This window comes from Theropithecus gelada, chromosome 20 (assembly GCF_003255815.1).
Source record: "Theropithecus gelada isolate Dixy chromosome 20, Tgel_1.0, whole genome shotgun sequence".
Classification (NCBI taxonomy): domain Eukaryota; kingdom Metazoa; phylum Chordata; class Mammalia; order Primates; family Cercopithecidae; genus Theropithecus; species Theropithecus gelada.
Window position 1 is genome coordinate 55,025,480 of NC_037688.1, and position 26,661 is coordinate 55,052,140.

The following is a 26,661-nucleotide window of genomic DNA, read 5'->3' on the forward strand; positions in this document are numbered from 1 at the left end:
GCCTGCTTGCCCTCACCAGGGAGCACACACTTACATTCACGGTCTTGGACCCTGGGTTAGGGCCAGGAGGGCTGGGTGTGGGACGAGAACAGGGCCTCCAGTTCTTTCACTGGCTGGGGCAGGGTTTCTGAGTTCCCCATCAGAGCCCCTCCTCTGACTTTCAGGGGCCGGCTGAGGAATCTGCAGGCCTGGCAGAGGACAGGAGGCAGGCCTGGGGAGCCTGGGAAGGGCTGGCTGACAGTTCTATGGGCCCTCCCCTCCTCCACAGTCCCACCCCCAGCCTGAGGCCTCTGGGAGCCCTGGTCCTGAGCAGCCAATGCACCAGCCCAGACGGCTGCAAGTCACCATGGACGCTGAAGGTAAAGGGACACTCTCCCCGCGGTGTCCCTGCACCCATCCCCCCACTGCCTACCCCTGCCCCCATCCTGGCTTGTCTCAGCCCCTCATCACCTCCTCTGGAGCCATCTCTCCTCTGGTCCTGCCATCGACTCCCTTACCTACCCCATGTCCCTGCAGCCTCGCTCAACCCCCAGAGGCCCCTTCTTACTCTTCTTTCTCCTGTGTTGAGTCCCCAAGGAGCTCTGGGGAAGGAAGGGGCTTAAGCCCTAGAAAAGGGGGGCAGGGCGGCCTGGAGGAGGTGGCGTCTCCTGGGGGCAGTGGGGGCAGGAAGTGGGAGGCTGGATGGGGGAGCAGCGTGGACTTCTGCTCTCGCTGGTAGCTGGGGAGAAGCAGAGACAAAGTCCTGTCCCTTCTGTAGCCGGGTGGGGGAGGGGGCTTGAGTCTCGTGATTCCCTGCCTGGAGGGAGCTGTATGCAAACTGTTGGGGTGATCAGCCCAACCCCTGACCATGGGTACCTGAAGTTCAGTGGCCACAAAGGAATGAGAAAAGACAAGTTAAGATTTAAAGCAGGTCCAGGGGGCCAGTTGCTAAAGTGAAGGCTGCAGAGCCCTGGTTGCCTGACAATTTATTGAGTACAAGCTTTTGATCTAAGAAGCAGATGGTACGGGGTGAAACAGTGAAGGCGGGGATGCATGCGTCATTTGAAAGATGTATAGCAGTGGTGGTTTATGTGAATTTCCTTTAAGCTCAAAGCATATGTCTAACTACTAAGATAATCTTTTTGTTGTTGTTGTTTGAGACGGAGTCTCGCTGTCTCCCAGGCTGGAGAGCAGTGGCGTGATCTCGGCTCACTGCAAGCTCCGCCTCCCGGGTTCACACCATTCTCCTGCTGGGAGATAGGCACCTGCCGCCATGCCCGGCTAATTTTTTGTATTTTTAGTAGAGATGGGGTTTCACCGTGTTAGCCAGGATGGTCTCAATCTCCTGACATCGTGATCCACCCACCTCAGCCTCCCGAAGTGCTGAGATTAGGGGCATGAGCCACCATGCCAGGCCAACTAAGATGATCTTGAACTTACCGGGCTGCAGCTGGTGGGAGTGGGTTTTACAAGGAACCAGGATGTCTGGTCACATTCCAAAGATTCAAGGGCGTGTTTCAGCCCAGAGCATTCTGTGTAAAGCCTGTATAGGACACCTATGGTGTTCCATAGGTGTCCTACACAGGGGTGGCTGACTAAACTGGCCCCCAATAAACCCTTCCACCAGCACAAACCCAGGGGGCCATGCTCTGCACTCAGAAGGCTCCACCAGGGATGGGGCTGTGCGACCGTGGGTGGGTCCCGGCTTCTCAGAGCCTCATTTTCTTCCATCTGTAAAAGGACAATAATAGTTCCCTGCTCTGGTCGGGCACAGTGGCTCACGCCTGTAATCCCAGCACTTTGGGAAGCTGAGGCGGGTGGAGCACTTGAGGTCAGGAGTTTGAGACCAGCCTGGCCAACACGGAGAAACCCCGTCTCTACTAAAAGTACAAAAATTAGCCGAGTGTGGTGGTGCGCACCTGTAATCCCAGATACTTGGGAGGCTGAGGCAGGAGAATTGCTTGAACCCCAGTCGTGGAGGTTGCACAGAGATCAGGCCTCTGCACTCCAGCCTGCGTGACAGAGCGAGACTCCATCTCAAAAAAAAAAAGAAAAAAAAGTTCCCTGATCACAAGGTTGTGGGGAGGACAGAGGATGGGAGGCACGGGTGCCTAGACCCTCCTCCACGTTTGGGGTGCCTGCTGGCACCATACACCCGGTCCCTCTGGCTCCACTGTGGAACCAGCTCTCGGGGGTCACATGCAGGATGCATGCCAAACACATTCCAATCTCCACTGTGTCTTTCTCTTTTGTGACAATACCAGCCTGGATGTGAATCCTGACTGCCACTCAGCAGCGGTGGAAACTCTGGTTTTCACCAGTTTCCACATCTGGAAGCCCCAGTTTCCACATCTGGACAATGGAGTTGGTGGCACTGGTCTCACGGGGTTGTAATGAGGATTAAATACCTTAGCAGATGTCAAGGAGTCTCGACCTGATTCCTTCAGAGCCAGGATTCTTTACTGAGGGATCATGGATGGGCTCTGGGGGAGTTCATGAACCCCAGAATTTGCATGTGAAATTGCGTGTCTTTGTGAGAACACAGTTATGCATTTTTCTGGGAAGGAGATCCATAATTTTCATCAGATCCAGATTTTTTTTTTTTGAGACGGTCTCGCCCTGTCGTCCAGGCTAGATTGTAGTGGCATGATCTCTGCTTGCTGCAACCTTCACCTCCCAGGTTCAAGCGATTCTCCTGCCTCAGCCTCATGAGTAGCTGGGACTACAGGCATAAACCACCATGCCTGGCTAATTTTTGTATTTTTAATAGAGATGGGGCGTCACCATGTTGGCCAGGCTAGCAGATCCAGATTCTTTTTTTTTTTTTTTTCTTTTTTTTGAGATGGAGTCTCACTCTGTCGCCAGGCTGGAGTGCAGTAGCGTGATCTTGGCTCACTGCAACGTTCGCCTCCCGGGTTCAAGTGATTCTCCTGCCTCAGCCTCACAAGTAGCTGCGACTACAGGTGCGTGCCGCCACACCCAGCTAATTTTTGTATTTTTAGTAGAAACGGTTTCACCATGTTGGCCAGAATGGTCTCGATCTCTTGACCTTGTGGTCCGCCTGCCTCGGCCTCCCAAAGTGCTGGGATTATAGGCGTGAGCCACTGCACCCGGCCCAGATTCTTAACAGAGTAAATGAAAACCTCAAAAAGTCAAGGATGGAAGCTGGGCACAGTGGCTCGCGCTTGTAATCCCAGTGCTTTGGGAGGCTGAGGCAAGAGGATACCTTGAGGCAGGCCAGGAGTTTGAGACCAGCCTGGGTAACATAGTGAGATCCTGCCTCTAAAAAGAAAAGAACATGTCAGGGTTGCTCAGGGATGACATACCCACATTGTGGCTTTCCCACCATGTAATTCTTCTGTTGGGTTTTTGTTTTTCAGAGACAGGGTCTCACTCTGTGGCCCAGGCTGGAGTGCAGTGGCAGGATCACTGCAATCTAGAAATCCTGGGCTCAAGTGATCCTCCCGCCTCAGCCTCTTGAAATGCCAGGCTCAAACGATCCTCCTGCCTTGGCCTCCCAAAATGCTAGGATTATAGATATGAGCCACTGTGACTGGCCCACTGTGTAGTTTAGAAATGACCCTGGAGTCAAATGCCTGGGTCCCAGTCCCATTTCTGCCACCTGCTAGCTTTATGATCTTGGACAAGATGCTTAGCTTTGCTGTGCCTTGATTTCCTCATTGAAAAAGTGTGAGTGTGCCTTCCCATAGGATTGTGGTGAGGATTCAATGAGATGATATGTGTCTGGCACCTGACAGACAAAAATCACTTGGTGAGCCAGGCTCAGTGGCTCACGTCTGTAATCCTAGGACTTTGGGATGTCGAGGCAGGAGAATTGCTTGAACCTAGGAGTTCGAGACCAGCCTGGAAAACATGGTGAGACTCCATCTCTACAAAAAGATCCAAAAATAAGCCAGGCGTGGTGGCACATGCCTGTGGTCCTAGCTACTCGGGTGGCTGAGGTGGGAGGATCACCTGAGCCTGGGAGGTTGAGGCTGCTGTGAGCCATGCTTGTGCCACCACACTGTAGCCTGGGTAACAGAATGAGACCCTGTATTAAAAAAAAAAAAAAAAATTGTCACTTGGCAATGGTTTTGCTATTGATTTTATCGGCTCCTTACGTTTGTCTCTCCAGCTCTGAGCCCTCCCCAGGCTCCAGTTCTGTTCTGTTTTGTTTTCTTTTGAGACGGAGTCTAGCTCTGTTGCCTAGGCTGGAGTACAGTGGCATAATCTCGGTCACTGCAACCTCTGCCTCCCAGGTTCAAGCAATTCTCCTGCCTCAGCCTCCTGTAGCTGAGATTGCAGGTGCACACCACCACACCCAGCTAATTTTTTTTTTTGTAGTTTTAGTAGAGACAGGGTTTCACCGTCTTGGCCAGGCTGGTCTCGAACTCCTGACCTCGTGATCCACCTGCCTTGGCCTCCCAAAATGTTGAATTACAGGCATGAGCCACCGTGCCTGGTTTCCAGTTCTGTTTTTAAAATCCCTGACTGTCCATTTCCACCTGACATCTCTCTGATGTGTCACATTCAAAATCCTCTCTTGCCACCAGCTTTTCCTTCTGACATCTCCATTTCTTTCTTTTTATTTTTCTTTTTAAGACAGAGTCTTACTCTGTTACCCAGGCTGGAGTGCAATGGCACAATCTTGGCTCACTGCAACCTCTGCTTCCCTGGTTCAAGTGATTTTCCTGCCTCAGCCTCCTAAGTTCCTGGGATAACAGGCGCGTGCCACCATGCCTGGCTAATTTTTGTATTTTTAGTAGAGATAGGGTTTCACCATGTTGGCCAGGCTGGTCTCAAACTCCCGACCTCAAGTGATCTGCCCGCCTCGGCCTCTCAAAGTGCTGGGATTATAGGCGTGAGCCACAGCGCCCGGCCTGATGTCTCCATTTCTGTTCCTGCCTCACCAGCTTCCTACTCAGACTGGAAACCTCAAGGTCATCTTTGACCATTCACTCTCCCTTGTACCCCAGGATCCAAAGAGTCCCCACATATTCCTTGGACTTACCTTCATGGCATCGCCTGACCCTCTTCCTTTGTTTCCACACCTCCTCCCTCTGCGGGAGCAGCCTGTTTGAAGCCTCCTTCTCCTTGCTGCCTTCACGCACGTGACGACAGCTGATGCGGAACTCTGGGCTGGGCCAGGAGGGTTGGCACTGGGATCATGGACCCAGGAGAGAAGAGACAAGCCCGGGGATGGGGCAGAGGCTGGGAAGTGACGGGTGAGTCCAGCGTGGGTACATACCAATGTGAGGCCAGTGGGCAGAGGCAGAGTGGTCCACCAGGGGCCAGGTGTGGGCAGCAGGGTCAGTCCCATCATCTTATGGGTATGGAGTCCAGGTGGCCTTTTCCTACACTTCACCCTGGCTCACAGCAGCTTTCCATCTTGTATCCATCAAGAACTCCAGACACAGTTTAAATGTTTCAATTTCAAAGTTGGCTGGCCGTGGTGGTTCACACCTGTAATCCCAACACTTTGGGAGGCCAAGGTGGGCGGATTACTTGAGGTCAGGAGTTCAAGACCAGCCTGGCCAACATGGTGAAACCCTGTCTCTACTAAAAATACAAAAATTAGCCGGGCATGGTGGTGGACGCCTATAGTCCCAGTTACTCAAGAGGCTGAGGCAGGAGAATCACTTGAACCCCAGAGGCAGAGGTTGCAGTGAGCCAAGATTATGTCATTGCACTCCAGCCTGGGCAACAGAGCAAGACTCCATCTCAAAAAACTAAAATAAAATAAACAAATAAACTTCAAAGTTTTTTTTTTTTTTTTCCCCCAAAGAGACAAGGTCCTTCTCTGTTGTCCAGGCTGGAGTGCAGTGGCAAGATCATAGCTCACTGCAGCCTCCAACTCCTGGGCTCAAGAGATCCTCCTGCCTCAGCCACCTGAGTAGCTGGGACTAACAGGGGTGCCCCCACGATGCCCAGCTATTTTTTAAAAATTCTTTGTAGAGATGGGGTCTTTCTATGTTGCCCAGGCTGGTCTTGAACTCCTGGGCTCAAGCAATCCTCCTGACTTGGCCTTCTGAAGTGCTGGGATTACAGACGCGAGCCACTGGACCAGCTCAGTTCATTTTGATCATGTGACTTCTGATAGAAATTTTGTAGTGACTTCCCATGGCCTAGTGAGAGAAGCCTAACTCTTCCTCTCAACCACAGCCTGCTCAGTCTGGCCCCATCCTATGACGCGGCCTTCTTTCCCCATGCCCAAGACTGGGCACCATCACCTGCGTATACCCTGTGCCTCTGCTGCCTGACCTGTGCTCTCTCTATTCTCTCAGCCTGGCGAGCCGTCCTCTCCTGTCAATTCCAGCCCATTCTCAGAACCAGGCTTTCTGGCTTCTCTTATCCGTACTCAGACTCTGTGGCTCATTCTACCATATGTGTGCAGGGCGGTCACATTTGGCCACATTTGGAGGTCACTTCTCTTCCCCAGGGAGTGAACGGAGGGGAAAAGGACATTTATCCGGGACCTGAGGTGCTGACCAGCCTCTGTCTCCACCTGGTGTTTGCCAAATGAGTCAACAAATGAACAGATGGAAGAACAGAGCCCCCAGAGTCAGACCCCTGGGTTGAGGCTTCTGGCCAGGCACTGACTCAGGCGCTTTATGTGAATTGCCTCTTTTGGTCTTCCCAGCAGCCCTGGAATTTCCCTGTGAAACTGACACTCAGGCAGGTTAGCGCCTTGCTGGAGTCACCCAGCCTGTAGGTTAGGTGTAGCATAGAAACACGATAAAGAGCTGAGCATGATGGCGTGCATCTGTGGTCCCAGCTGCTCGGGAGGCTGATGCAGGAGGATCGTTTGAGTCCAAGAGGTTGAGGCTGCAGTGAGCCGTGATTGCACCACTGCATTCCAGCCTGGGCGACAGAACGAGACCTTGTCTCTAAAAACAAAACAAAACAAAAAAACAGTAAACAACAACAACAATAAAAAATCAGTAAACAATCCAGAATAGAACAGCAACAGTGCCAGAGGGGGGAAAATCTTTATCTATTATGTCAGAGTTTTCAGTAATCTGTATCTTTACGTGATTTGAAAAGAGAGAAGATGGCAAATAATATCCCAAGATACCCTGATCCCCTCTGAGCAGAGGTCCACTTTTTTTTTTCTTTGAGATGAAGTCTTGCTCTGTCACCTAGGCTCAACTCACTGCAACCTCCGCCTCCTGGGTTCAAGCGATTCTCCTGCCTCAGCCTCCCAAATAGCTGGGATTACAGGTGCCCGCTACCACACCTGGCTAATTTTTGTATTTTTAGTAGAGACAGAGTTTCACCATGGTGGTCAGGCTGGTCTCAAGCTCCTGATCTCAAGCGATCTGCCCACCTTGGCCTCCCAAAGTGCTGGGATTACAGGCATGAGCCACTGTGCCCAGCCTTAAATATGCCAATTTTATTAGAGTTTTATTAACTCTGGACAACCCATTAAGAAGAGATCGCCTTGAGGGATCAAGGTTACATCCCACAGAATAAAACTCTAATCTCTGAAGTCCAGGCATCTTGGGAGACCTTTTACATGTCCAGCCACAAGGCTAGGAGGCCGCTGGACAGGGAGGGTGCAGCTGCCTCCTCCATGCACATGGCAGCCTGCCTGGCATTTCTCTGATGGGCCAACTCTCTCCTTGCCAGCTGTAAAAGCGGCTTCCCCTCTCTGAAGTGCCTTTCAGTAACAGCTGCTAATTAGGGGAGCCCCGTATTTTCAAAGCTCCCCACAGGAATTCCTCTTGTTGGAAATGCATGAGAGAGTCAGGGCCTTAAAAAAAAAAAAAAAAACACCCAGATGTGTTTATTTATTTTTCACAAATGGAACATGGAATGTGTAACTGTTCCCCTCTCTATTAGACAGTCAGAAAGACTGAGCTCCAAGAAGGGGAAAGAGGGGAACCCCTGCACATGGAAGCAGCTTTGAGGTTTTTTTTTTTTTGAAACAGAGTCTCACTCTGTTGCCCAGGCTAGAGTGCAGTGGTGCGATCCGGGCTCACTGTAGCCTCAACCTCCTAGACTCAAGTGATCCTTCTGCCTCAGCCTCCCAAGAGTAGCTGGGACTACAACTGCATGCCGTCATGCCTGGCTAATCTTTTAAATTTTAATTTTATGTATTTGATTATTCTTTTTTTAGACTGCATCTCCCTCTGTTGCCCAAACTGGAGTGCAGTGGCACAATCACGATTTGCTGCAGCATCAACCTTCTGGGCTCTAGCAATCCTCCCGCCTCAGCCTCCCGAGTAGGTGGTACCACAGGTGCATGCCACCATGCCCGGCTAATATATATATATATATATATATATACACACACACACACACACACACACACACACACACACATATATATATATATATATATATATAAATGCCATCTCTACAGAAAAACACAAAATTAGCCAGGCATGGCTAATTTTATATTATATAATTTTTGTGTTTTTCTGTAGAGATGGGGTTTCACCATGTTGGCCAGGCTGGTCTCGAACTCCTGACCTCAAGTGATCACCCACCTCGCCCTCCCAAAGTACTGAGATTACAGGCATGAGGCCCCATGCCCAGCCAGCAGCTGTGATGTTCTACAGTACCCAGCTATGGAAAGGGAGGACCTGGGCTCATACTTAGCATTGTCTAGCTGCATCATTTTCTAGCTCTATTCTTTAGATAATTCCTCTTTATGTTTCTGAGCCTCGGTTCTCCACCAATATTTTTTATTTATTTTTATTTTTTGAGATGGAGTCTTGCTCTGTCGCCCATGCTGGAGTGCAATGGCGTGATCTCAGCTTACTGGAACTTCTACCTCCTAGGTTCAAGGAATTCTCCTACCTCAGCCTCCTGAGTAGCTGGGATTACAGGCGTGCGCCACTGCGCCTGGCCAGATTTTTGTTTGTTTGTTTGTTTGTATTTTTAGTAGAGATGGGGTTTTACCATGTTGGCCAGGCTGGTCTCGAACTCCTGACCTCAAGTGATCCACCCGCCTCGACCTCCCAAAGTGCTGGGATTACAAGCGTGAGCCACCATGCCCGGTCTTGGTTTTCCACCTATAAATACAAACGGCATCCACCTTGAGGCCCTATAGGTGAGGTTTGGGAGGAGGTATGAGAAGCACCAGGCACGCAGTAGGCACCAATGCATGGTAGCTATTATTTTCTTCCTGTGGCTCAGAAGCTCTCAATTCTTTTACAAATCAGAATTATTTTGCCATATTTCAGACCAATTATATCAGAATCTCTAGGGATGGGGCCTGGAGCTCCCCCATATGATTCCATTGTGAAGTAGAGGTTGAGAACCACTGCCCTACCCAATGGTGTTATGATTTATAATAAGAAATATGTATTTTACTCTTTATCCTTGGTTCCTGGCATAGAGCTCCTGGAATCCTTGGAATTTCCTGAACAATAGAGGGGCAAGGAGAATCCTTTGTTCTAATATTTGATCTTTGTTTTTTTGTTGTTGTTGCTGTTGTTATTGTTGTTGAGACAGAGTTTTGCTCTTGTTGCCCAGGCTGGAGTGCAGTGGCGCGATCTCGGCTCACCACAACCTCCGCCTCCCAGGTTCAAGCAATTCTCCTGCCTCAGCCTCCCGAGTAGCTGGGATTACAGGCATGCACTATCATGCCTGGCTAATTTTGTATTTTTAGTAGAGACGGGCTTTCTCCAAGTTGAGGCTGCTCTTGAACTCCTGACCTCAGGTGATCCACCCGCCTTGACCTCCTAAAGTGCTGGGATTACAGGTGTGAGCCACCGTGCCCGGCTGTTGTTGGCTTTTTAAAATTGAGACAGGATCTCACTTTGCTATCCAGGCTGGGGTGCAGTGGTGTGATCATGGCTCTCTGCAGTCTCAAACTCCTGGGCTCAAGGGATCCTCCCACATCAGCCTCCTGAGTAGCTGGGACTACAGGTGTGTACCACTGTACCCGGCTAATTTTTCTGTAGATAAGGGGTTTTGTTATGTTGCTCAGGCTGGTCTTGAATTGCTGTGCTCAAGTGTTATGCCTGCCTCGGCCTCCCAAAGTGCTGGGATTACTGCTGTCAGCCACCATGATGCCTAATTTTTGAAATTTATGTAGTTGGCTAGGTACGGTGGCTCACACCTGTGATCCCAACACTTTGGGAGGCCGAGGGGGGAGGGTCACCTGAGGTCAGGAGTCTGAGACCACCCTGGCCAACATGGTGAAACCCCGTCTCTACTAAAGATACAAAAATTAGCCGAGCGTGGTGGCGGGCGCTTGTAATCCCAACTACTTGGGAGGCTAAGGCAGGAGAATCACTTGAACCTGGGAGGCGGAGGTTGCAGTGAGCTGAGACTGCGCCATTGCACTCCAGCCTGGGCAACAAGAACAAAAACTCCATCTCAAAAAATAAAATAAAACAAAATAAAATGTACATAGTGATAGAGTCTTGCCATGTTGCCAGGCTGGTCTTGAACTCCTGGCCTCAAGCGACTCCCTCTCCCCAGCCTCCCAAAGTGCTGGGATACAGATGTGAGCCACCACACTGGGCCTAATACTTGATCTTTGACCCAAGTTCCTGACAGAGCTCCTAATCCCTTGGAATTTCTGGCTGATCAAAGGGTCTTTTGTTCCAATGAGGTGATTCTTGGTGGGCTTCTGGAAGGGGGCCAGTCACCAGAGAGATACTACTGCAATGATTAGAAGTTTGGAACCCTCAGCAGTATCCTTCATCTTCTGGGAAGGGGAAAGGGGCTAGAGATTGATTTAACTATCATGCCTGTGACATGACACCTCCCTAGAAATCCCTGAAATAAGATGTTAGGAGAGCTCCTGTGTTATAGGACAGATAAAGGTGCCAGGAGGAGGGTGGTACCCAGGAGAGGGCATGGAAGCCCCTTCCCCCATACCCTGCCCTATGCATTTCTTCCAGCTGGCTGTTCATTTGTGTCATTTGACAATGCCTTTGTAAGCCAGGTGTGGCAGCACACCTATAGTCCCAGTTACTCAGGAGGCTGAGGCAGGAGGATCACTTGAGCCCAGGAGCTCAAGAGTGCTCCTGTAGTGTGCTATCCTCGAGCCCGTGAATATCCACTGCACTCCAGCTGGGCAACACAGAAAGACACTGTCCAAAAAACAAAACAAGCTGGGCGCGGTGGCTCACGCCTGTAATCTCAACACTTCGGGAGGCGGAGGCGGGTGGATCACTTGGGGTCAGGAGTTTGAGACCAGCCTAGCCAACGTGGTGAAGCCCCATTGCTACTAAAAATACAAAAATTAGCTAGGTGTGGTGGCGTGTGCTTGTAATCCCAGCTACTCGGGAGACTGAGGCAGGAGAATCGCTTGAACCTGGGTAGCAGAGGTTGCAGTGAGCTGAGATAGCGCCACTGCACTCCGGCTTGGGCAACAGAGTGAGACTCCGTCTCAAAAATAAATAAATAAATAAAAACCAAAACAATACGAAACAAAAAAAAGTGTTGTAATACACCAGCAATAGTAAGTAAACTGTTTTCCTGGAATCACTGCTTTAGTAAAGATCAAATACAAGCAGGAGTCATGGGAATGTCTGATTTGTAGCCAAGTCACACAGCAGTTGTAGGTAGCCTGGGAATCTCTTACTACTGGAGGCTGACGTCTGAAGTGGGGGACAGTCTTGTGGGACTGAGTCCTTTTGCTATGACGTCTGCACTAACTCTGGTTATGGTCACAGTTGAAGTGAATTGTAGGACACGCAGCTACTGTTGGAGAATTGGTTGATGTGGGAAAAGAAATGCCACACCACTGGTCGCAGAAGCGTTCTGTGTTGAGTGAACATACAGAAAAGAAACACTGTTGGTTTTTTAATCTACATCACCCTAAAATAACGTTCCATGACCCAGTCTCAAGTGGGGACCCTCTCTCTCCTTTCCTTATTTTTCTCACTTTTTATTATAGAGAATTTCAAACATACACGAAAGTAGATAGAAAAGCATGGTGAACCCCCACGAAACCACCACCAACCTCAAAAAGCATCAATGTGCGGCTAGCCCAGTCTCACCCTCCCTCCCTCTACCTTCCAGTATTATCTTAAAGCAAACCAGTTCTCGAACTCTTTGTTTGTTTGTTTGTTTGTAGACAGAGTCTCGCTCTGTCACCCAGGCTGGAGTGCAGTGGCACAATCTTGGCTCACTGCAACCTCAATTCAAGTGATTCTTTCACCTCAGCCTCCCCAGTAGCTGGGATTATAGGCCCACACCACCACACCCGGCTAATTTTTGTATTTTTTTAGTAGATTTTTCACCATGTATATTTTTCACAATGTATATTTTTCACCATGTTGGCCAGGCTGGTCTCGATCTCCTGACCTCAGGTGATCCACCCCACCTCGGCCTCCCAAAGTGCTGGGATTGCAGGTGTGAGCCACTGCGCCCAGCCTCTTTTGTTTTTTAGATGGGGTCCTGTTCTGTCGCCCAGGCTGGTTCGTGTGCAGTAACATGATCACAGCTCACTGTTCATAGCCTCCAACTTCTGGGCTCAAGTGATCCTCCTGCCTCAGCCTGTGGAGTAGCTGGGACTACAGGCGTGAGTCACTGTTTTTTTTAGAGATGGGGTCTTGCTGTGTTGACCAGGCTGGTCTCAAACTCCCAGCCTCAAGCGATCCTCCTACGTCAGCCTCCCAAAGTGTTGGGATTACAGCCATGAGCCGCTGTGCCTGGCTCAAATCTTTTCATATGTGAACATCTCGGCGTGTTTTTCTTCTTCTTCTTCTTCTTTTTTTTTTTTTGAGATGGAGTTTCGCTCTTGTCGCCCAGACTGGAATGCAATGGCGTGATCTTGGCTCACTGCAACCTCTGCCTCCTAGGTTCAAGCGATTCTCCTGCCTCACTTTCCCAAGTAGCTGGAATTACAGGTGCCCACCACCATGTCCAGCTAATTTCTTTACTTTTTTTTTTTTTTTAGTAGAGATGGGATTTTGCCATGTTGGCCAGGCTGGTCTTGAACTCCTCACCTCAGGTGATCCACTTGCCTTGGCCTCCCAAAGTGCTGGGATTACAGGCGTGAGTCACTGTGCCCAGACTCAGCATGTTTTTTTCCTAAAAGATAAAGACTTTTTCTTTTTACTACAACCACAATACTGTTGTCAAAACTAAGCTCTAAAAATTTCCGTGGTGTTATCAAACATTCAGTCAATGTCCAGATTCCAGTGGTTTCATAAATAGCCTAATTTGCTTTTGGTTTGTTTGAATTAGGATCTAAGTAGAATCTACACTTTGTGATTGGTTAGTATATGTTTTAAGAGTCTTTGAAACTTTCTTTATTTTTTCGATTAAAAAATGTTTAATTTAGAGATACTTTTTGTCTGGCCAAGACTACCTCAGCCTTCTTTTGCCTCCCAATCTGTCTCCAGTTGGTGGCTGACCTTTCTGGAGTAAAACTATAATCTCTTTTACAATTCTGTGATGGGTCAGGCATGGTGGATCACACTTGTAATCCCAGCACTTTGGGAGGTCGAAGTGGGAGGACTGCTTGAGGCCAGGAGTTCAAGACCAGCTTGGGCAACATAGCGAGATCCCCCCATCTCTACTTAAAAATAATAAAATAAAATGAAAAAAAAATTTTTTTGAGATGGAGTTTCGCTCTTGTTGCCTAGGCTGGAATACAATGGTGGGATCTCAGCTCACTGCAACCTCCGCCTCCCGGGTTCAACCTATTCTCCTGCCTCAGCCTCCTGAGTAGTTGGGATTACAGGCATGTGTCACCATGCCCGGCTAATTTTGTATTTTTAGTAGAGACGGGGTTTCACCATGTTGGTCAGGCTGGACTCGAACTCCTGACCTCAGGTGATCAGCCCACCTCGGCCTCCCAAAGTGCTGGGATTACAGGCATGAGTCACTGTGTCTGGCCAATAAAATGAAATTTTATGATGGCTTCTGCGATCTGGCAAATTCCTCAGCTAAATAGTTTAGTTTTTTCTCCCTGTGGCCTCCTCTCCCACCATGTCACCTGTGAATCTCACACTGCCCCCCCCCCCCCCCCCCTGTCTGTGGGTGAACAGATCAGTTTTCTCAGCCCTAACTGTCGGCCCCACCCCACACCTCTGCCCGGCAAACATCACTCACCCGTCCTCAGAGACACCTAGTCATTTATTCTGTGAGTCCACCACACTTTCTTAGTGAACACGCCTAGCCCGTGCTAGAGAGTGTTCCTAAGGGCTTTCAAATATAAAGTCTTTTGTTTTTTGTTTCTGAGACAGAGTCTCGCTCTGTCGCCCAGGCTGGAGTGCAGTGGCACAATCTTGGCTCACTGCAACCTCCACCTCCCAAGTTCAAGCAATTTTCTGCCTCAGCCTCCCTAGTAGCTGGGATTACAGGCGCCTGACTAATTTTTTTTTTTTTTTTTTTGTATTTTTGGTAGAGATGGGGTTTCACCATTTTGGCCAGGCTGGTCTTGAACTCCTGACCTCGTGATCTACCCACCTTGGCCTCTCAAAGTGCTGAGATTGCAGGCATGAGCCACTGCCCCTGGCCACTTTCTTGTTTTTATAACAGCATGAGGAGGTCATTATTGTCATCCCTGTCAGATGAGGAGCCCAAGGCCCCCAAGGGTTGAGTCTCTGGTCCACAATCACTTAGTGACAAGTGGCAGAGCCAGGGCTGGACCTGAGGTGTGTGGTCCCAGAGCCTGGGCTCTGATTCACTGTGCTATGCGACCTCTCTGATAGGTAAGTATCCTAGCTCGCATACTATGAAGCTAAACAATATAAAATTGCCAATATTTGGCCGTCTTGACCAATAAAAGCAGCAATGGTTGTATGGTTCAGTACACGAAGCGCTTGAATATAGTAGAAAACTCAATGGCCAGACACAGTCTTTGCCCATCGAGAGGAAACAGCTGTAGACTGTGATAATGGGGGAAGAACAGGAAGCAGAGAGGGACCAGGATCTAATATGGGCAGTGGGGTGTCTGTGAGGCCCCTGCTGAGGAAGTGATGTTGAAGGGAAGACCTGCAAGTGGAATAAGAGCTGAAGGGGGAGACTGGGGACAAGGGAAGGGACTTCCAGGCCGAGGTACAGTCCTGCAACAGCATAGGCTAAGGCCTGACAGGTAAGAGAAAGAGCTGCCCACGCTGTTGCCTTCATGCCTAGCAATTATTAACACCCTGCACAGTGCAGGTGCTGATGAGGATGTGTCAGCGAATCAGTGAAAAATGGAAAGAAGTTGCCAGGTGTGGAGGCTCATGTCTGTTAATCCCAGCACTCTGGGAGGCCAGGGTGGGAGGAAGACAAGGCCAGGAGTTGGAGGCTGGGCATGGTGGCTCACGCCTATAATCCCAGCACTTTGGGAGGCCGAGGTGGGTGGATCACTTGAGGCCAGGAGCTCAAGACCAGCCTGGCCAATATGGTGAAATGCTATCTGTACTAAAATACGAAAATTGGCCAGGCATGGTGGCACGTGCCTGTAATCCCGGCTACTCAGGAGGCTGAGGCAGGAGAACCCAGGAGGCGGAGAATGCAGTGAGTCTACAGTTACTGCCAAAGCTCAGGGCTCCATCCCTTTTCCATCGCATGCCACTGCACTCCAGCCTGGGCAGCAAAGTGAGACTCTGTCTCTAGAAAAAGAAAAAGAAAAAAATGTTTAAAAGGCCAGGAGTTGGCCGGGCATGGTGGCTCAAGCCTGTAATCCCAGCACTTTGGGAGGCCGAGACGGGCGGATCACGAGGTCAGGAGATCGAGACCATCCTGGCTAACACGGTGAAACCCCGTCTCTACTAAAAAAATACAAAAAACTAGCCGGGCATGGTGGCGGCGCCTGTAGTCCCAGCTACTTGGGAGGCTGAGGCAGGAGACTGGTGTGAACCCGGGAGGCAGAGCTTGCAGTGAGCTGAGATCCAGCCACTGCACTCCAGCCTGGGCGACAGAGCGAGACTCCNGCCAGGAGTTTGAGACCCTGTCTCTACAAAAAATAAAAAAAAAAAAAATTACCTTGGCATCGTGGAGCAGGTACTCAGGAGGCTAAGGTGAGACGACCACATGAGCCCAGGCTGCAGTGAGCCATGATTGTACCACTGCACTCCACTCTGTCTCAAAAAGAAAGAAAACAGTCAAGAGAACTGGAACTGAAACCGTGAAAGGTCAGTTTTCAGCAGGAGAGTGATCAAAGAAAACCAGAACTAGACAGCTGTTAAAATAACTAAAACATATTACATTCCAGACTATTACTATAGGGGAAGAGTGACCTTAGATCAGAACTGGGCTGAACTCTGAGTACACCATGGGGGTTATAGCCAACGAGCAGAGTGGGGGACAGTGAATGGGACATTACCACGAGAAAGCACTGGGGGCCGGGGGGATTCCGGCAAGAACCACCTAAAGGGATTCTTGCTGAAGGCAGGCCAAGGTGGTCAGACAGCGCCTGGGGGAGGGTGGAGGATGAGGACCCCCATCAGGGTTCAAGGGGCAATCAGATGTGGAGGATGAAGGACTGGCTAAGCTGACTTAGCAGGATTCTTGTTAAAATTGGACGATGCAGAGGTAAACACGGAAGTCCAAGGCCTAACTGGAAAAGAGCTGAGGGAACCTGAGTGAGGTTTGGCTATAAACAGAACCTCTCCGAGTGAGCCCATCAAACTTACTTTATTTATTTATTTATTTATTTATTTATTTATTTATTTATTTGAGACAGAGTCTCACTCTGTCGCCCAGGCTGGAGTACAGTGGCGCTATTTCGGCTCACCGCAAACTCTGCCTCCCAGGTTCAAGCAGTTCTCGTGCCTCGGCCTCCCGAGGAGCTGGGATTACAGGCATCTGCCACCACACCCAGCTAATTTTTGTGTTTTCAGTAGGGACAGGGTTTTGCCATGTTGGACAGGCTGGTCTTGAACTCCTGACCTCAGGCTAATTTTTTGTTTGTTTTTATTCTTTTTTTTTTTTTTTTTGAGATTGAGTTTCGCTCTTGATGGCCAGGTTCACCGCAACCTCTGCCTCCTGGGTTCAAGCGATTCTCCTGTCTCAGCCTCCCGAGTAGCTGGGATCACAGGCACATGCCACCATGCCCAGCTGATTTTTGAATTTTTAGTAGAGATGGGGTTTCATCATATTGAAAAGGCTGATCTAAAACTCCTGACCTCAGGTGATCCGCCTGCCTCAGTCTCCCAAAGTGCTGGAATTACAGGCATGAGCCACTGCACCCAGCCTTTTTGTTTGTTTGTTTTTTCTTTCTTTTTTTTTTTTTTTTTTTTGAGACGGGGTCTCGCTCTGTCGCCCAGGCTGGAGTGCAGTGGCCGGATCTCAGCTCACTACAAGCTCTGCCTCCCGGGTTTACGCCATTCTCCTGCCTCAGCCTCCCAAGTAGCTGGGACTACAGGCGCCCGCCACTGCACCTGGCTAGTTTTTTGTATTTTTTAGTAGAGACGGGGTTTCACCGTGTTAGCCAGGATGGTCTCGATCTCCTGACCTCATGATCCACCCGTCTCGGCCTCCCAAAGTGCTGGGATTACAGGCTTGAGCCACCGCGCCCGGCCTTTGTTTGTTTTTAAATTTAACTTTTTTTTTGAGACCGAATCTCGCTCTGTCACCCAGGATGGATTGCAATGGCGCAATCTCAGCTCACTGCAACCTCTGCCTCCTGGGTTCAAGCGATTCTCCTGCCTCAGTCTCCCAAGTAGCTGGGATTACAGGTGCCTGCCACCATGGCTAGTTAATTTTTGTGTTTTTAGTAGAGATGGGGTTTTGCCATGTTGGACAGGCTGGTCTTGAACTCCTGACCTTAGGTGATCAACCCACCTTGGCCTCCCAAAGTGCTGGGATTACAGGCGTGAGCCACCATGCCCAGCCTTAAATTTAACTTTTAAGTTCAGGGGTATACATGTGCAGGTTTATTACATAGGTAAACTTATGTCATGGGGGTTGTACACATTATTTAGTCACCCAGGTATTAAGTGTAGTACCCATTAGTTATTTTTCCTGATCCTCTCCCTCCTCCAAACTTCCACCCTCTGATAGGCCCCAGTATGTGTTGTTCCCCTCTATGTGTCCATGTGTTCTCATCATTTAGCTCCCACTTATAAGTGAGAACATGTGATATTTGGTTTTCTGTTCCTGCATTTGTTTGCTAAGGATAATGGCCTCCAGCTCCATCCGTGTCCCTGCAAAGAACGTGATCTCATTCTTTTCTATGGCTGCATAGTATTCCATGGTGTATGTGTACCACACTTTCTTTATCCAGTCTACCACTGATGGGCATTTAGGTTGAATCACATCTTTCCTGTGGTGAATAGTGCTGTGATGTGTCTTTATAACAGAATGGTTTACTTTGGGTATATACCCAGTAATGGGATTGCTGGGTCGAATGGTATTTCTGGTTTTTGGTCTTTGAGAAATTGCTGCACTGTCCTCCACTATGGTTTAACTAATTTACACTCCCACCAACAGTGTATAAGTGTTCCTTTTTCTCTGCGACCTCACCAGATCTCAGTGGTCAACTCCTCCCACTCCCCAGGTAACACTGATTTGCTCTGTGCCTACAGTTTTGCCTTTCCCAGGATGCTGCGTGAATGGAATCATACGGCCTTTTGGATCTGGCTCCTTTTAGTTAGAATGATACATTTGAGACAGGTCCCTATTGTTGTGTGTATCAGTAGTAGGTTTCTTCTTTTTTTGAGATGGATTATCACTCTGTCATCCAGGCTGCAGTGCAGTGGCATGATCTCAGCTCACTGCAACCTCCGCCTCCCTGATTCAAGCGATTATCCCGCCTCAGCTTCCCGAGTAGCTGGGATTACAGGCGCGTGCCACCACGCCTGGCTAGTTTTTGTATTTTCATAGAGATGGGGTTTCCCCATGTTGACCAGGCTGGTCTTGAACTCCTGACCTTGTGATCTGCACACCTTGGCCTCACAAAGCGCTGGAATTACAGGCGTGAACCATGGTGCCCAGCCTGCATCACAGGTTGTTTCCCCAATACTTAACAGTTGCAGAATTAAAATTCACTTTTAAAAAAACAGCCTGAAAAAAAGAAAAAAAAAAAAAATCAGGCTGGTCAGGCGTGGTGGCTCACGCCTGTAATTCCAGCACTTTGGGAGGCCGAGGCGGGCAGATCACCTGAGGTCAGGAGTTTGGGACCAGCCTGGCCAAAATGGTAAAACCCTGTCTCTACTAAAAATACAAAAATCAGCCTGGCGTGGTGGTGGGCGCCTGTAATCCCAGCTACTTGGGAGGCTGAGGCAGAAGAATTGCTGGAATCCGGGGGATGGAGGTTGCAGTGAGCCGAGATCACACCACTTCACTCCAGCCTGGGCAAAAATGTGACACTCTGGATCAAAAAAAAAAAAAAAAAAAAAAAATCAAGATTGGCACAGTGGCGCACTCCTGTAATCCCAGGACTTTGAGAGGCTGAGGTGCAAGGATTGCTTGAGACTGGGAGTTCAAGACCAGTCTGGGGAATATAGTGAGACCCCTATCTCTACAACAAAACATATACAAAAATTAGCCGGGCATGGTTGCTGTGCGCCTGTAGTCCCATTTCCTCGGGAAGCTGAGGCGAGAGGATTGCTTAAGCCTGGGCAGTTGAGGCTGCAGTGAGTCGTGATCGCGCCACTGCACTGCACCTGGTTTGAATGGAGTGGGAGTGGGGGATTAGGCTCTCACTCCCTGCCGTTTACTCCCAGGCCTTTTCCGTAGCTGGATGTGACCAACAGAGACAGCGCCCAGCCTCAGTACAGCTGGCTCTTAGTGGAGGAGCAGGAGCCATCTGGGGCAGATGTGGGAGAGAACGTGGCGAAGGAGAGCCCGGTGCAGTCAAGGAGGCTTGTGGCTCGGAGGGGAGGTGGGGTGAGTGGAGACTCAGCAGCTTGGCTCTGGGGAAGTAGACAAGAGAGGGCCTGCTTCGTAGAGCAGACCAAGCCAGGATGTCTGGCCTTCACTTCTACTTGGAGCAGAAGTGTGCTGTGTGCTCGTGTATGTGCGTGTGCGTGCACGTGTGTGCGCGCTAAATCAAACACCCTCGCTGCCTCTGTGTTCCCCTCAAGGGGAAGCCAAGTCCACGGATGGTGAAGGCCCATGAGGCTGCAGGTCTTCACCCCGCAGATAGATGGCGCTGTTGCACCGCGCCTGGGTTTGCTTCTGCCCACAGCCATGCAGGGCCCATCACGGGCTATGCCTAGGGCGTAAGGGACCTTCCCCACGTCCACCATCCTTATTTAAAAAAAAAAAAAAAAGTGTGGGTATATAGTAGGTGTGTATATTTATGGGGTGCATTTTTTTTTTTTTTTTTTGAGACGGAGTCTTGCTCTGTCGCCCAGGCTGGAGTGCAGTGGCGGGATCTCAGCTCACTGCAAGCTGCGCCTCCTGGGTTTACGCCATTCTCCTGCCTCAGCCTCCCGAGTAGCTGGGACTACAGGTGCCAGCCACCTCGCCCGGCTAGTTTTTTGTATTTTTTTAGTAGAGACGGGGTTTCACTGTGTTAGCCAGGATGGTCTCGATCTCTTGACCTCGTGATCCGCCTGTCTCGGCCTCCCAAAGTGCTGGGATTACAGGCTTGAGCCACCGCGCCCGGCCGGGTGCATATTGATAAAGCATGCAATGCATGATAATAACATCATGGGCCAGGCACGGTGGCTCACACCGAGATTGCACCTCTGCAGTCGCCAGGCCACTGCAGGCACCACAGTGGCGACAGAGCGAGACTCTGTCTCAAATAAATAAATAAATAAATAAATATCAGGTTAGGCCGGGCACAGTGGCTCACACCTGTAATCCCAGCACTTTGGGAGGCGGAGGCAGGCGAATCACAAGGTCAGGAGTCCGAGACCAGCCTGGCCAACATGGTGAAACCCGGTCTCTACTAAAAATACAAATTTTAGCTGGGTGTGGTGGCAGGCGCCTGTAACCCCAGCCACTCGGGAGGCCGAGGTAGGAAAATCGCTTGAATCCAGAAGGCTGAGGTTGAAGCCAGCCGAGATCACTCCATTGCACTCCAGCTGGACAACAAGAGTGAGATTCTGTCTCAAAAAAAAAAAAAATTACATCATGGAGAATGGGGTGTCCATCCCCTTAAGCATTTATCCTTTCTGTTATAATCCAATTGCATTCTTTTAGTTATTTTGAAATGTACAGTTATTGTTGACTATAGTCACCCTGTTGTGCTAGCAAATAGTAGATCTTATTCATTCTTTCTATTTTTTTTTTTTTTTGTACCCGTAACATTCCCCACCTTCCCATCATCATCCTTTTTTTTTTTTTTGAGACAGAGTCTTGCTCTGTCACCCCAGGCTGGAGTGCAGTGGCACGATCTCAGCTCACTTCAACCTCTGCCTCCTGTGTTCAAGTGATTCTCCTGCTTCAGCCTCCCCAGTGGCTAGGGTTACAGGCATGCCCCACTACACTCGGCTAATTTTTTTTCAGGTTTTCGCCATGTTGGCCAGGCTGGTCTTGAACTCCTGACCTCAGGTGATCCACCTGCCTCAGCCTCCCAAAGTGTTGGGATTACAAGCATGAGCCACTGTGCCCAGCCCCATCATCCTCATTTTATTTATTTTTTATTTTTATTATTATTATTTTTTAGATAGAGTCTTGCTCTGTCACCCAGGCTGGATTGCAGTGGTGTGACCTCGGTTCACTGCAACCTCCGCTTTCCAGGTTCAAGCAATTCTCTTGCCTCAGCCTCCCGAGTAGCTGAGATTGCAGGCGCCTGCCACCACGCCTGGCTAATTTTTGTATTTTTAGTAGAGACAGGGTTTTACCATTTTGGCCAGGCTGGTCTCAAACTCCTGACCTTGGGTGATCCGCCCGCCATGGCCTCCCAAAGTGCTGGGATTACAGGTGTGAGCCACCGCTCCTGGCCAGACTGATTTTTTTAAAAAGTGAATTTGAATGCTGCAACTCGTGAGTATTGGATAAACAAACTATGATGGGATTACAGGTGCCCACCCCCATGCCTGGCTAATTTTTGTATTTTTAGTAGAGACTATGTTGGCCAGGTGGGTCTCGAACTCCTGACCTCAAGTGGTCTGCCTGCCTCGGCTTCCCAAAGTGTTGGAATTACAGGCATGAGCCACCACACCTGACTAGAAGTTTAAATTTTTTTTTTTTTTTGAGACGGAGTCTTGCTCTGTCACCCTGGCTGGAGTGCAGTGGCACAGTCTCTGCTCACTGCAAGCTCTGCCTCCCAGGTTCACACCATTCTCCTACCTCAGCCCCCTGAGTAGCTGGGACTATAGGCACCCACCACCATGCCTGGCTAATTTTTTCGTATTTTTAGTAGAGATGGGGTTTCACCATGTTAGCCAGGATGGTCTCGATCTCCTGACCTCGTGATCCGCCCGCCTCGGCCTCCCAAAGTGCTGGGATTACAGGCGTGAGCCACTGCGCCCGGCCCAGAAGTTTAAATTTAACTAGGTGCCCAGTGACCTCGTCCAGCCCACAGCACTCCCCAATCCTCGCCCTCACAACCCCCCTTCCCCCCACACCCCCTTTCCTCCCTGCAGCCCCTCCACTGGAACCCCTAGATCTTGAGGCTGATGGGCCAGTGCCCAGTTTCACTGGTTGTTAAATATTTTGACAATGATCCCTGACAGCAGGAGAGGCAGCCAAACTCAACAGCTGTTCTCTGTTTCCCCCCAGGCCTGGCACTGCTGCTGCCGCCCGTCACCCTGGCAGCCCTGGTGGACAGCTGGCTCCGAGAAGACTGCCCAGGGCTCAACTACGCAGCCTTGGTCAGCGGGGCAGGCCCCTCGCAGGCGGTGCTGTGGGCCAAATCCCCTGGGGTACTGGCAGGGCGGCCTTTTTTCGATGCCATCTTTACCCAACTCAACTGCAAAGTCTCCTGGTTCCTCCCTGAGGGATCGAAGCTGGTGCCGGTGGCCAGAGTGGCTGAGGTCCGGGGCCCTGCCCACAGCCTGCTACTGGGGGAACGGGTGGCCCTCAACACGCTGGCCCGCTGCAGTGGCATTGCCAGTGCTGCCGCCGCTGCAGTGGAGGCTGCCAGGGGGGCCGGCTGGACTGGGCACGTGGCCGGCACGAGGAAGACCACACCAGGCTTCCGGCTGGTGGAGAAGTACGGGCTCCTGGTGGGCGGGGCCGCCTCGCACCGCTACGACCTGGGAGGACTGGTGATGGTGAAGGACAACCATGTGGTGGCCGCCGGTGGTGTGGAGAAGGTGCTGGTCCTGCCTGTCCCTGGTCCAACCTCACCCTTAGCACACCCCTCCCCTCCCCTCCCCAGAGCCTCCAGCCATGACCTGGAGTCAGCAACACAAGACTCTTCCCACCTCAGCTCCTCCATCTGAGCTGGGCTCAGTTGAGCTCATCCAGCTAAGCTAAATGAGGAGCTGGGCTTGCTTTTCTTTTTCTGGAGATGGGGCCTCAGTCTCTCCAGTAGCTGGATATACAGGAATGCTCCACCCCACTGGCTAATTTTTGCTTTTTCTTTTTTGCAATGGAGTCTCACTGTTTCACCCAGGCTGGAGTGAAGTGACACAATCTCGGCTCACTGCAACCTCCACCTCCCGGGTTCAAGCAATTCTCCTGCCTCAGCCTCCCGAGTACCTGGGATTACAGGCACCCGCCACCACGCCCAGCTAATTTTTATATTTTTTTGTAGAGACAGAGTTTCAGCATGTTGGCCAGGCGTGTCTCAAACTCCTGACCTCAGGTGATCCACCCGCCTTGGCCTCCCAAAGTGCTGGAATTACAGGCCTGAGCCACTGTGCCCAGCTGCCTTTTTTTTTTTTTTTTAAGAGATGGGGTCTCACTATGTTGCCCAGGCTGGTCTCAAACTTCAGGACCCAAAAGATCCTCCCACCTTGGCCTCCCAAAGTGCTGGGATTATAGGTATAAGCCACCGCACCTGGTTTTGGAATTGACTCTTTATCTTTGTTCTGCTGCTGCGTGGTGTAATGTTCGAGAAGAAAGGACAACCTGGGGGAAGCCAGTGTCACTGGCACCACAGCCTTGAGCCCATCTCTCTAGCCCTCTGCACCTAATTTCCCATCTGTGAAATGTCCTTAAAGACCCCTTCTAATTTTAATATTCTGAGTCAAATTGAACTCAGGTCCAAATGCCAAATATTGCTGATATTCATCCGCTTTTTGACCCACAAAAGTAGTCATTGTAGTCTACAATAAAACATCCTGGCTCAGTGGCTCATGCCTGTAATCCCAGCACTTTGGGAGGCCCAGGTGGAGGGATTACTTGAGGCCAGGAGTTTGAGACCAGACTGGGCCATATAGCAAGATTCTGTCTCTACAAAAAATGAAAAATTTAGCCATGTTTGTGGGCAAGCCCCTGTAGTCCCAGCCACTCGGTGGCTCACGCCTGTAATCCCAGCACTTTGGGAGGCTGAGGCGGGCGGATCACGAGGTCATGAGTTAGAGACCATCCTGGCCACCATGGTGAAACCTCGTCTCTACTAAAAATAACAAAAATTAGCTGGGTGTGGTGGACGCACCTGTAGTCCCAGCTACTCGGAAGGCTGAGGTGGGAGAATCACTTGATCCCAGGAGGTGGAGGCTGCTGTGAGCTATGATTGCACCACTGCACTCCAGCCTGGGCGACAGAATGAGACCCTGTCTCAAAAACAAAACAAAACAAAACAAACCCAACCCAACGTCTGGTTTCCTTATTAACCCCAAACTCATGGTCCATCCGGAGCTTTTCAAATGCCAGTCCTGGCTCCCTGGGCCCCAGCTTCAGTGCTGGGCCCTATCCTCACCCTCGCCCTCCCGGCTCCCTGCGCCCCAGCGCCAGGCACTGGGCCCAGTCCTCACCCTCGTCCTCCCGGCTGCCCAGCAGGCGGTGCGGGCAGCCCGGCAGGCAGCCGACTTCGCTCTGAAGGTGGAGGTGGAATGCAGCAGCCTGCAGGAGGCCGTGCAGGCGGCTGAGGCGGGTGCCGACCTTGTCCTGCTGGACAACTTCAAGCCGAAGGTGAGATGGGCTCTGCCTCCGGGGAGGGGTCTGTGGTGGGCTCTCACCTCCCCTCCGCTTGTGTCCCGCAGGAGCTGCACCCCACAGCTGCCGCGCTGAAGGCCCAGTTCCCAAGTGTGGCGGTGGAAGCCAGCGGGGGCATCACCCTGGACAACCTCCCTCAGTTCTGCGGGCCGCACATAGACGTCATCTCCATGGGGATGCTGACCCAGGCGGCCCCAGCCCTTGATTTCTCCCTCAAGCTGTTTGCCAAAGAGGCGGCTCCAGTGCCCAAAATCCACTGGTCCTAAACCGGAAGAGGATGACACCAGCCATGGACCCTCCGGATCACACATCTCTCTTTTTTTTTTTTTTTGAGACGGAGTCTCGCTCTGTCGCTCAGGCTGGAGTGCAGTGGTGCGATCTCGGCTCACTGCAAGCTCCGCCTCCCGGGTTCACGCCATTCTTCTGCCTCAGCCTCCCGAGTAGCTGGGACTACAGGCGTCCGCCACCATGCCCGGCTAATTTTCTGTATTTTCGGTAGAGACGGGGTTTCATCGTGTTAGCCAGGAAGGTGTCGATCTCCTGACCTCGTGATCCGCCCGCGTCGGCCTCCCAAAGTGCTGAGATTATAGGCGTAAGCCACCGCGCCTGGCCCCGGTCACACATCTTTAGGGTCAGTGGCCAATGGGGCACACTTGGCATTAGCTTGAGCCCAACTCTGGCTCTGCCACCTGCTGCTCCTGTGACTCGGCAGGGCTGACTTCACCTCTGCTCATCTCAGTTTCCTAATCTGTAAAATGGGTCTAATAAAGGATCAACCACATGGGGTTCTGCGGTGATATGAGCACATAGTGAGGGGTCAGCAAATGTCAGAAGTTACCTAGGACAACCAGGCACAATGGCTCACGCCTGTAATCCCAGCGCTTTGGGAGGCTGAGGTGGGCAGATCACTTGAGGTCAGGAGTTTGAGACCAGCCTGGCCAACATGGTGAAACCCCATCTCTACCAAAAATAGAAAAATTAGCTGGGTGTAGTGGCATGTGCCTGTAATCCCAGCTACTTAGGAAGCTGAGGCAGGAGAATCGCTTGAACGCAGGAGGTGGAGGTTGCAGTGAGCTGATGGTGCCACTGCACTCCAGCCTGGGTGACAGAGTAACACTCTGTGTCCAAAAAAGAAAGAAAGAGAGAGAGAGAGAGGGAGGGAGGGAGGGAAAGGAAGGTTGGAAAGAAAGGAAGAAAGGCAGGCAAAAGCCCCAGACAGACCATCCTGCACCCTTCATGCACCCAACCTGAACCAAACACCAGCATGACCCGGCTCTGAATGCACAGCAGACGGAGGTTCGCTGGGCAGAGATGCTGGGCTGACCCGGATGCTGCCTTTGGTGATACCCTAAACAAAAGGGGCCAGTCCCACAGTAAGGAAGGAGACCACTACTCCTCCTGCTGCCCTCCTCCCCCAACCTTGCCTAGTTTATAAGACAGAAGGAAAGAAAGAAAGAATGCAAAATGTTAGAAAAAAAAAAAATACAGAAGTAAGATAAATAGCCAGAAGACCCTGGCGCCACCACCCGGCCCTGGTAGTTAAAAAAAAGTAACAATAATAATATCAACCCCTGACTTAAACTACTTGTGTTATCTGTAAATTCCAGACATTGTAGGAAAAAGCATTCCAAAACTTTCTGTTCTGTTAACTGATGCGTGTAGCCCCCAGTAACACTCCCCACACTTGCTCAAAATATCATGACCCTTTCACGTGGACCCCTTAGAGTTGTAAACCTTTAAAAAGGCCAAGTATTTCTTTTTCAGGGAGCTTGGTTATTAAGACGCAAGTCTGCTAATGTTCCCAGCCGAGTAAACCTCTTCCTTCTTTAA

General features: G+C 50.6%; 1 protein-coding gene across 1 annotated transcript; it reads left to right on the forward strand.

The window, feature by feature from the left end:
- The first annotated feature begins 185 nt into the window (after positions 1–185).
- QPRT (quinolinate phosphoribosyltransferase) lies at positions 186–26,661 on the forward strand. Its single transcript, XM_025370596.1, has 5 exons — positions 186–359; positions 22,507–23,042; positions 24,676–24,807; positions 24,879–25,127; positions 25,438–26,661. The coding sequence occupies exons 1-4, from the start codon at positions 317–319 to the stop codon at positions 25,095–25,097; spliced, it is 930 nt and encodes a 309-aa protein (XP_025226381.1). The 5' UTR covers positions 186–316; the 3' UTR covers positions 25,098–25,127; positions 25,438–26,661.

What these genes read in the sequence shown, in the direction of transcription:
- QPRT (XM_025370596.1), top strand. Translation starts at nt 317, where the DNA reads ATGCACCAGCCCAGACGGCTGCAAGTCACCATGGACGCTGAAG. An exon ending in AGTCACCATGGACGCTGAAG is followed by an intron (nt 360 to 22,506) that starts GTAAAGGGACAC and finishes GTTTCCCCCCAG; the next exon opens with GCCTGGCACTGCTGCTGCCG. An exon ending in TGGACAACTTCAAGCCGAAG is followed by an intron (nt 24,808 to 24,878) that starts GTGAGATGGGCT and finishes TGTGTCCCGCAG; the next exon opens with GAGCTGCACCCCACAGCTGC.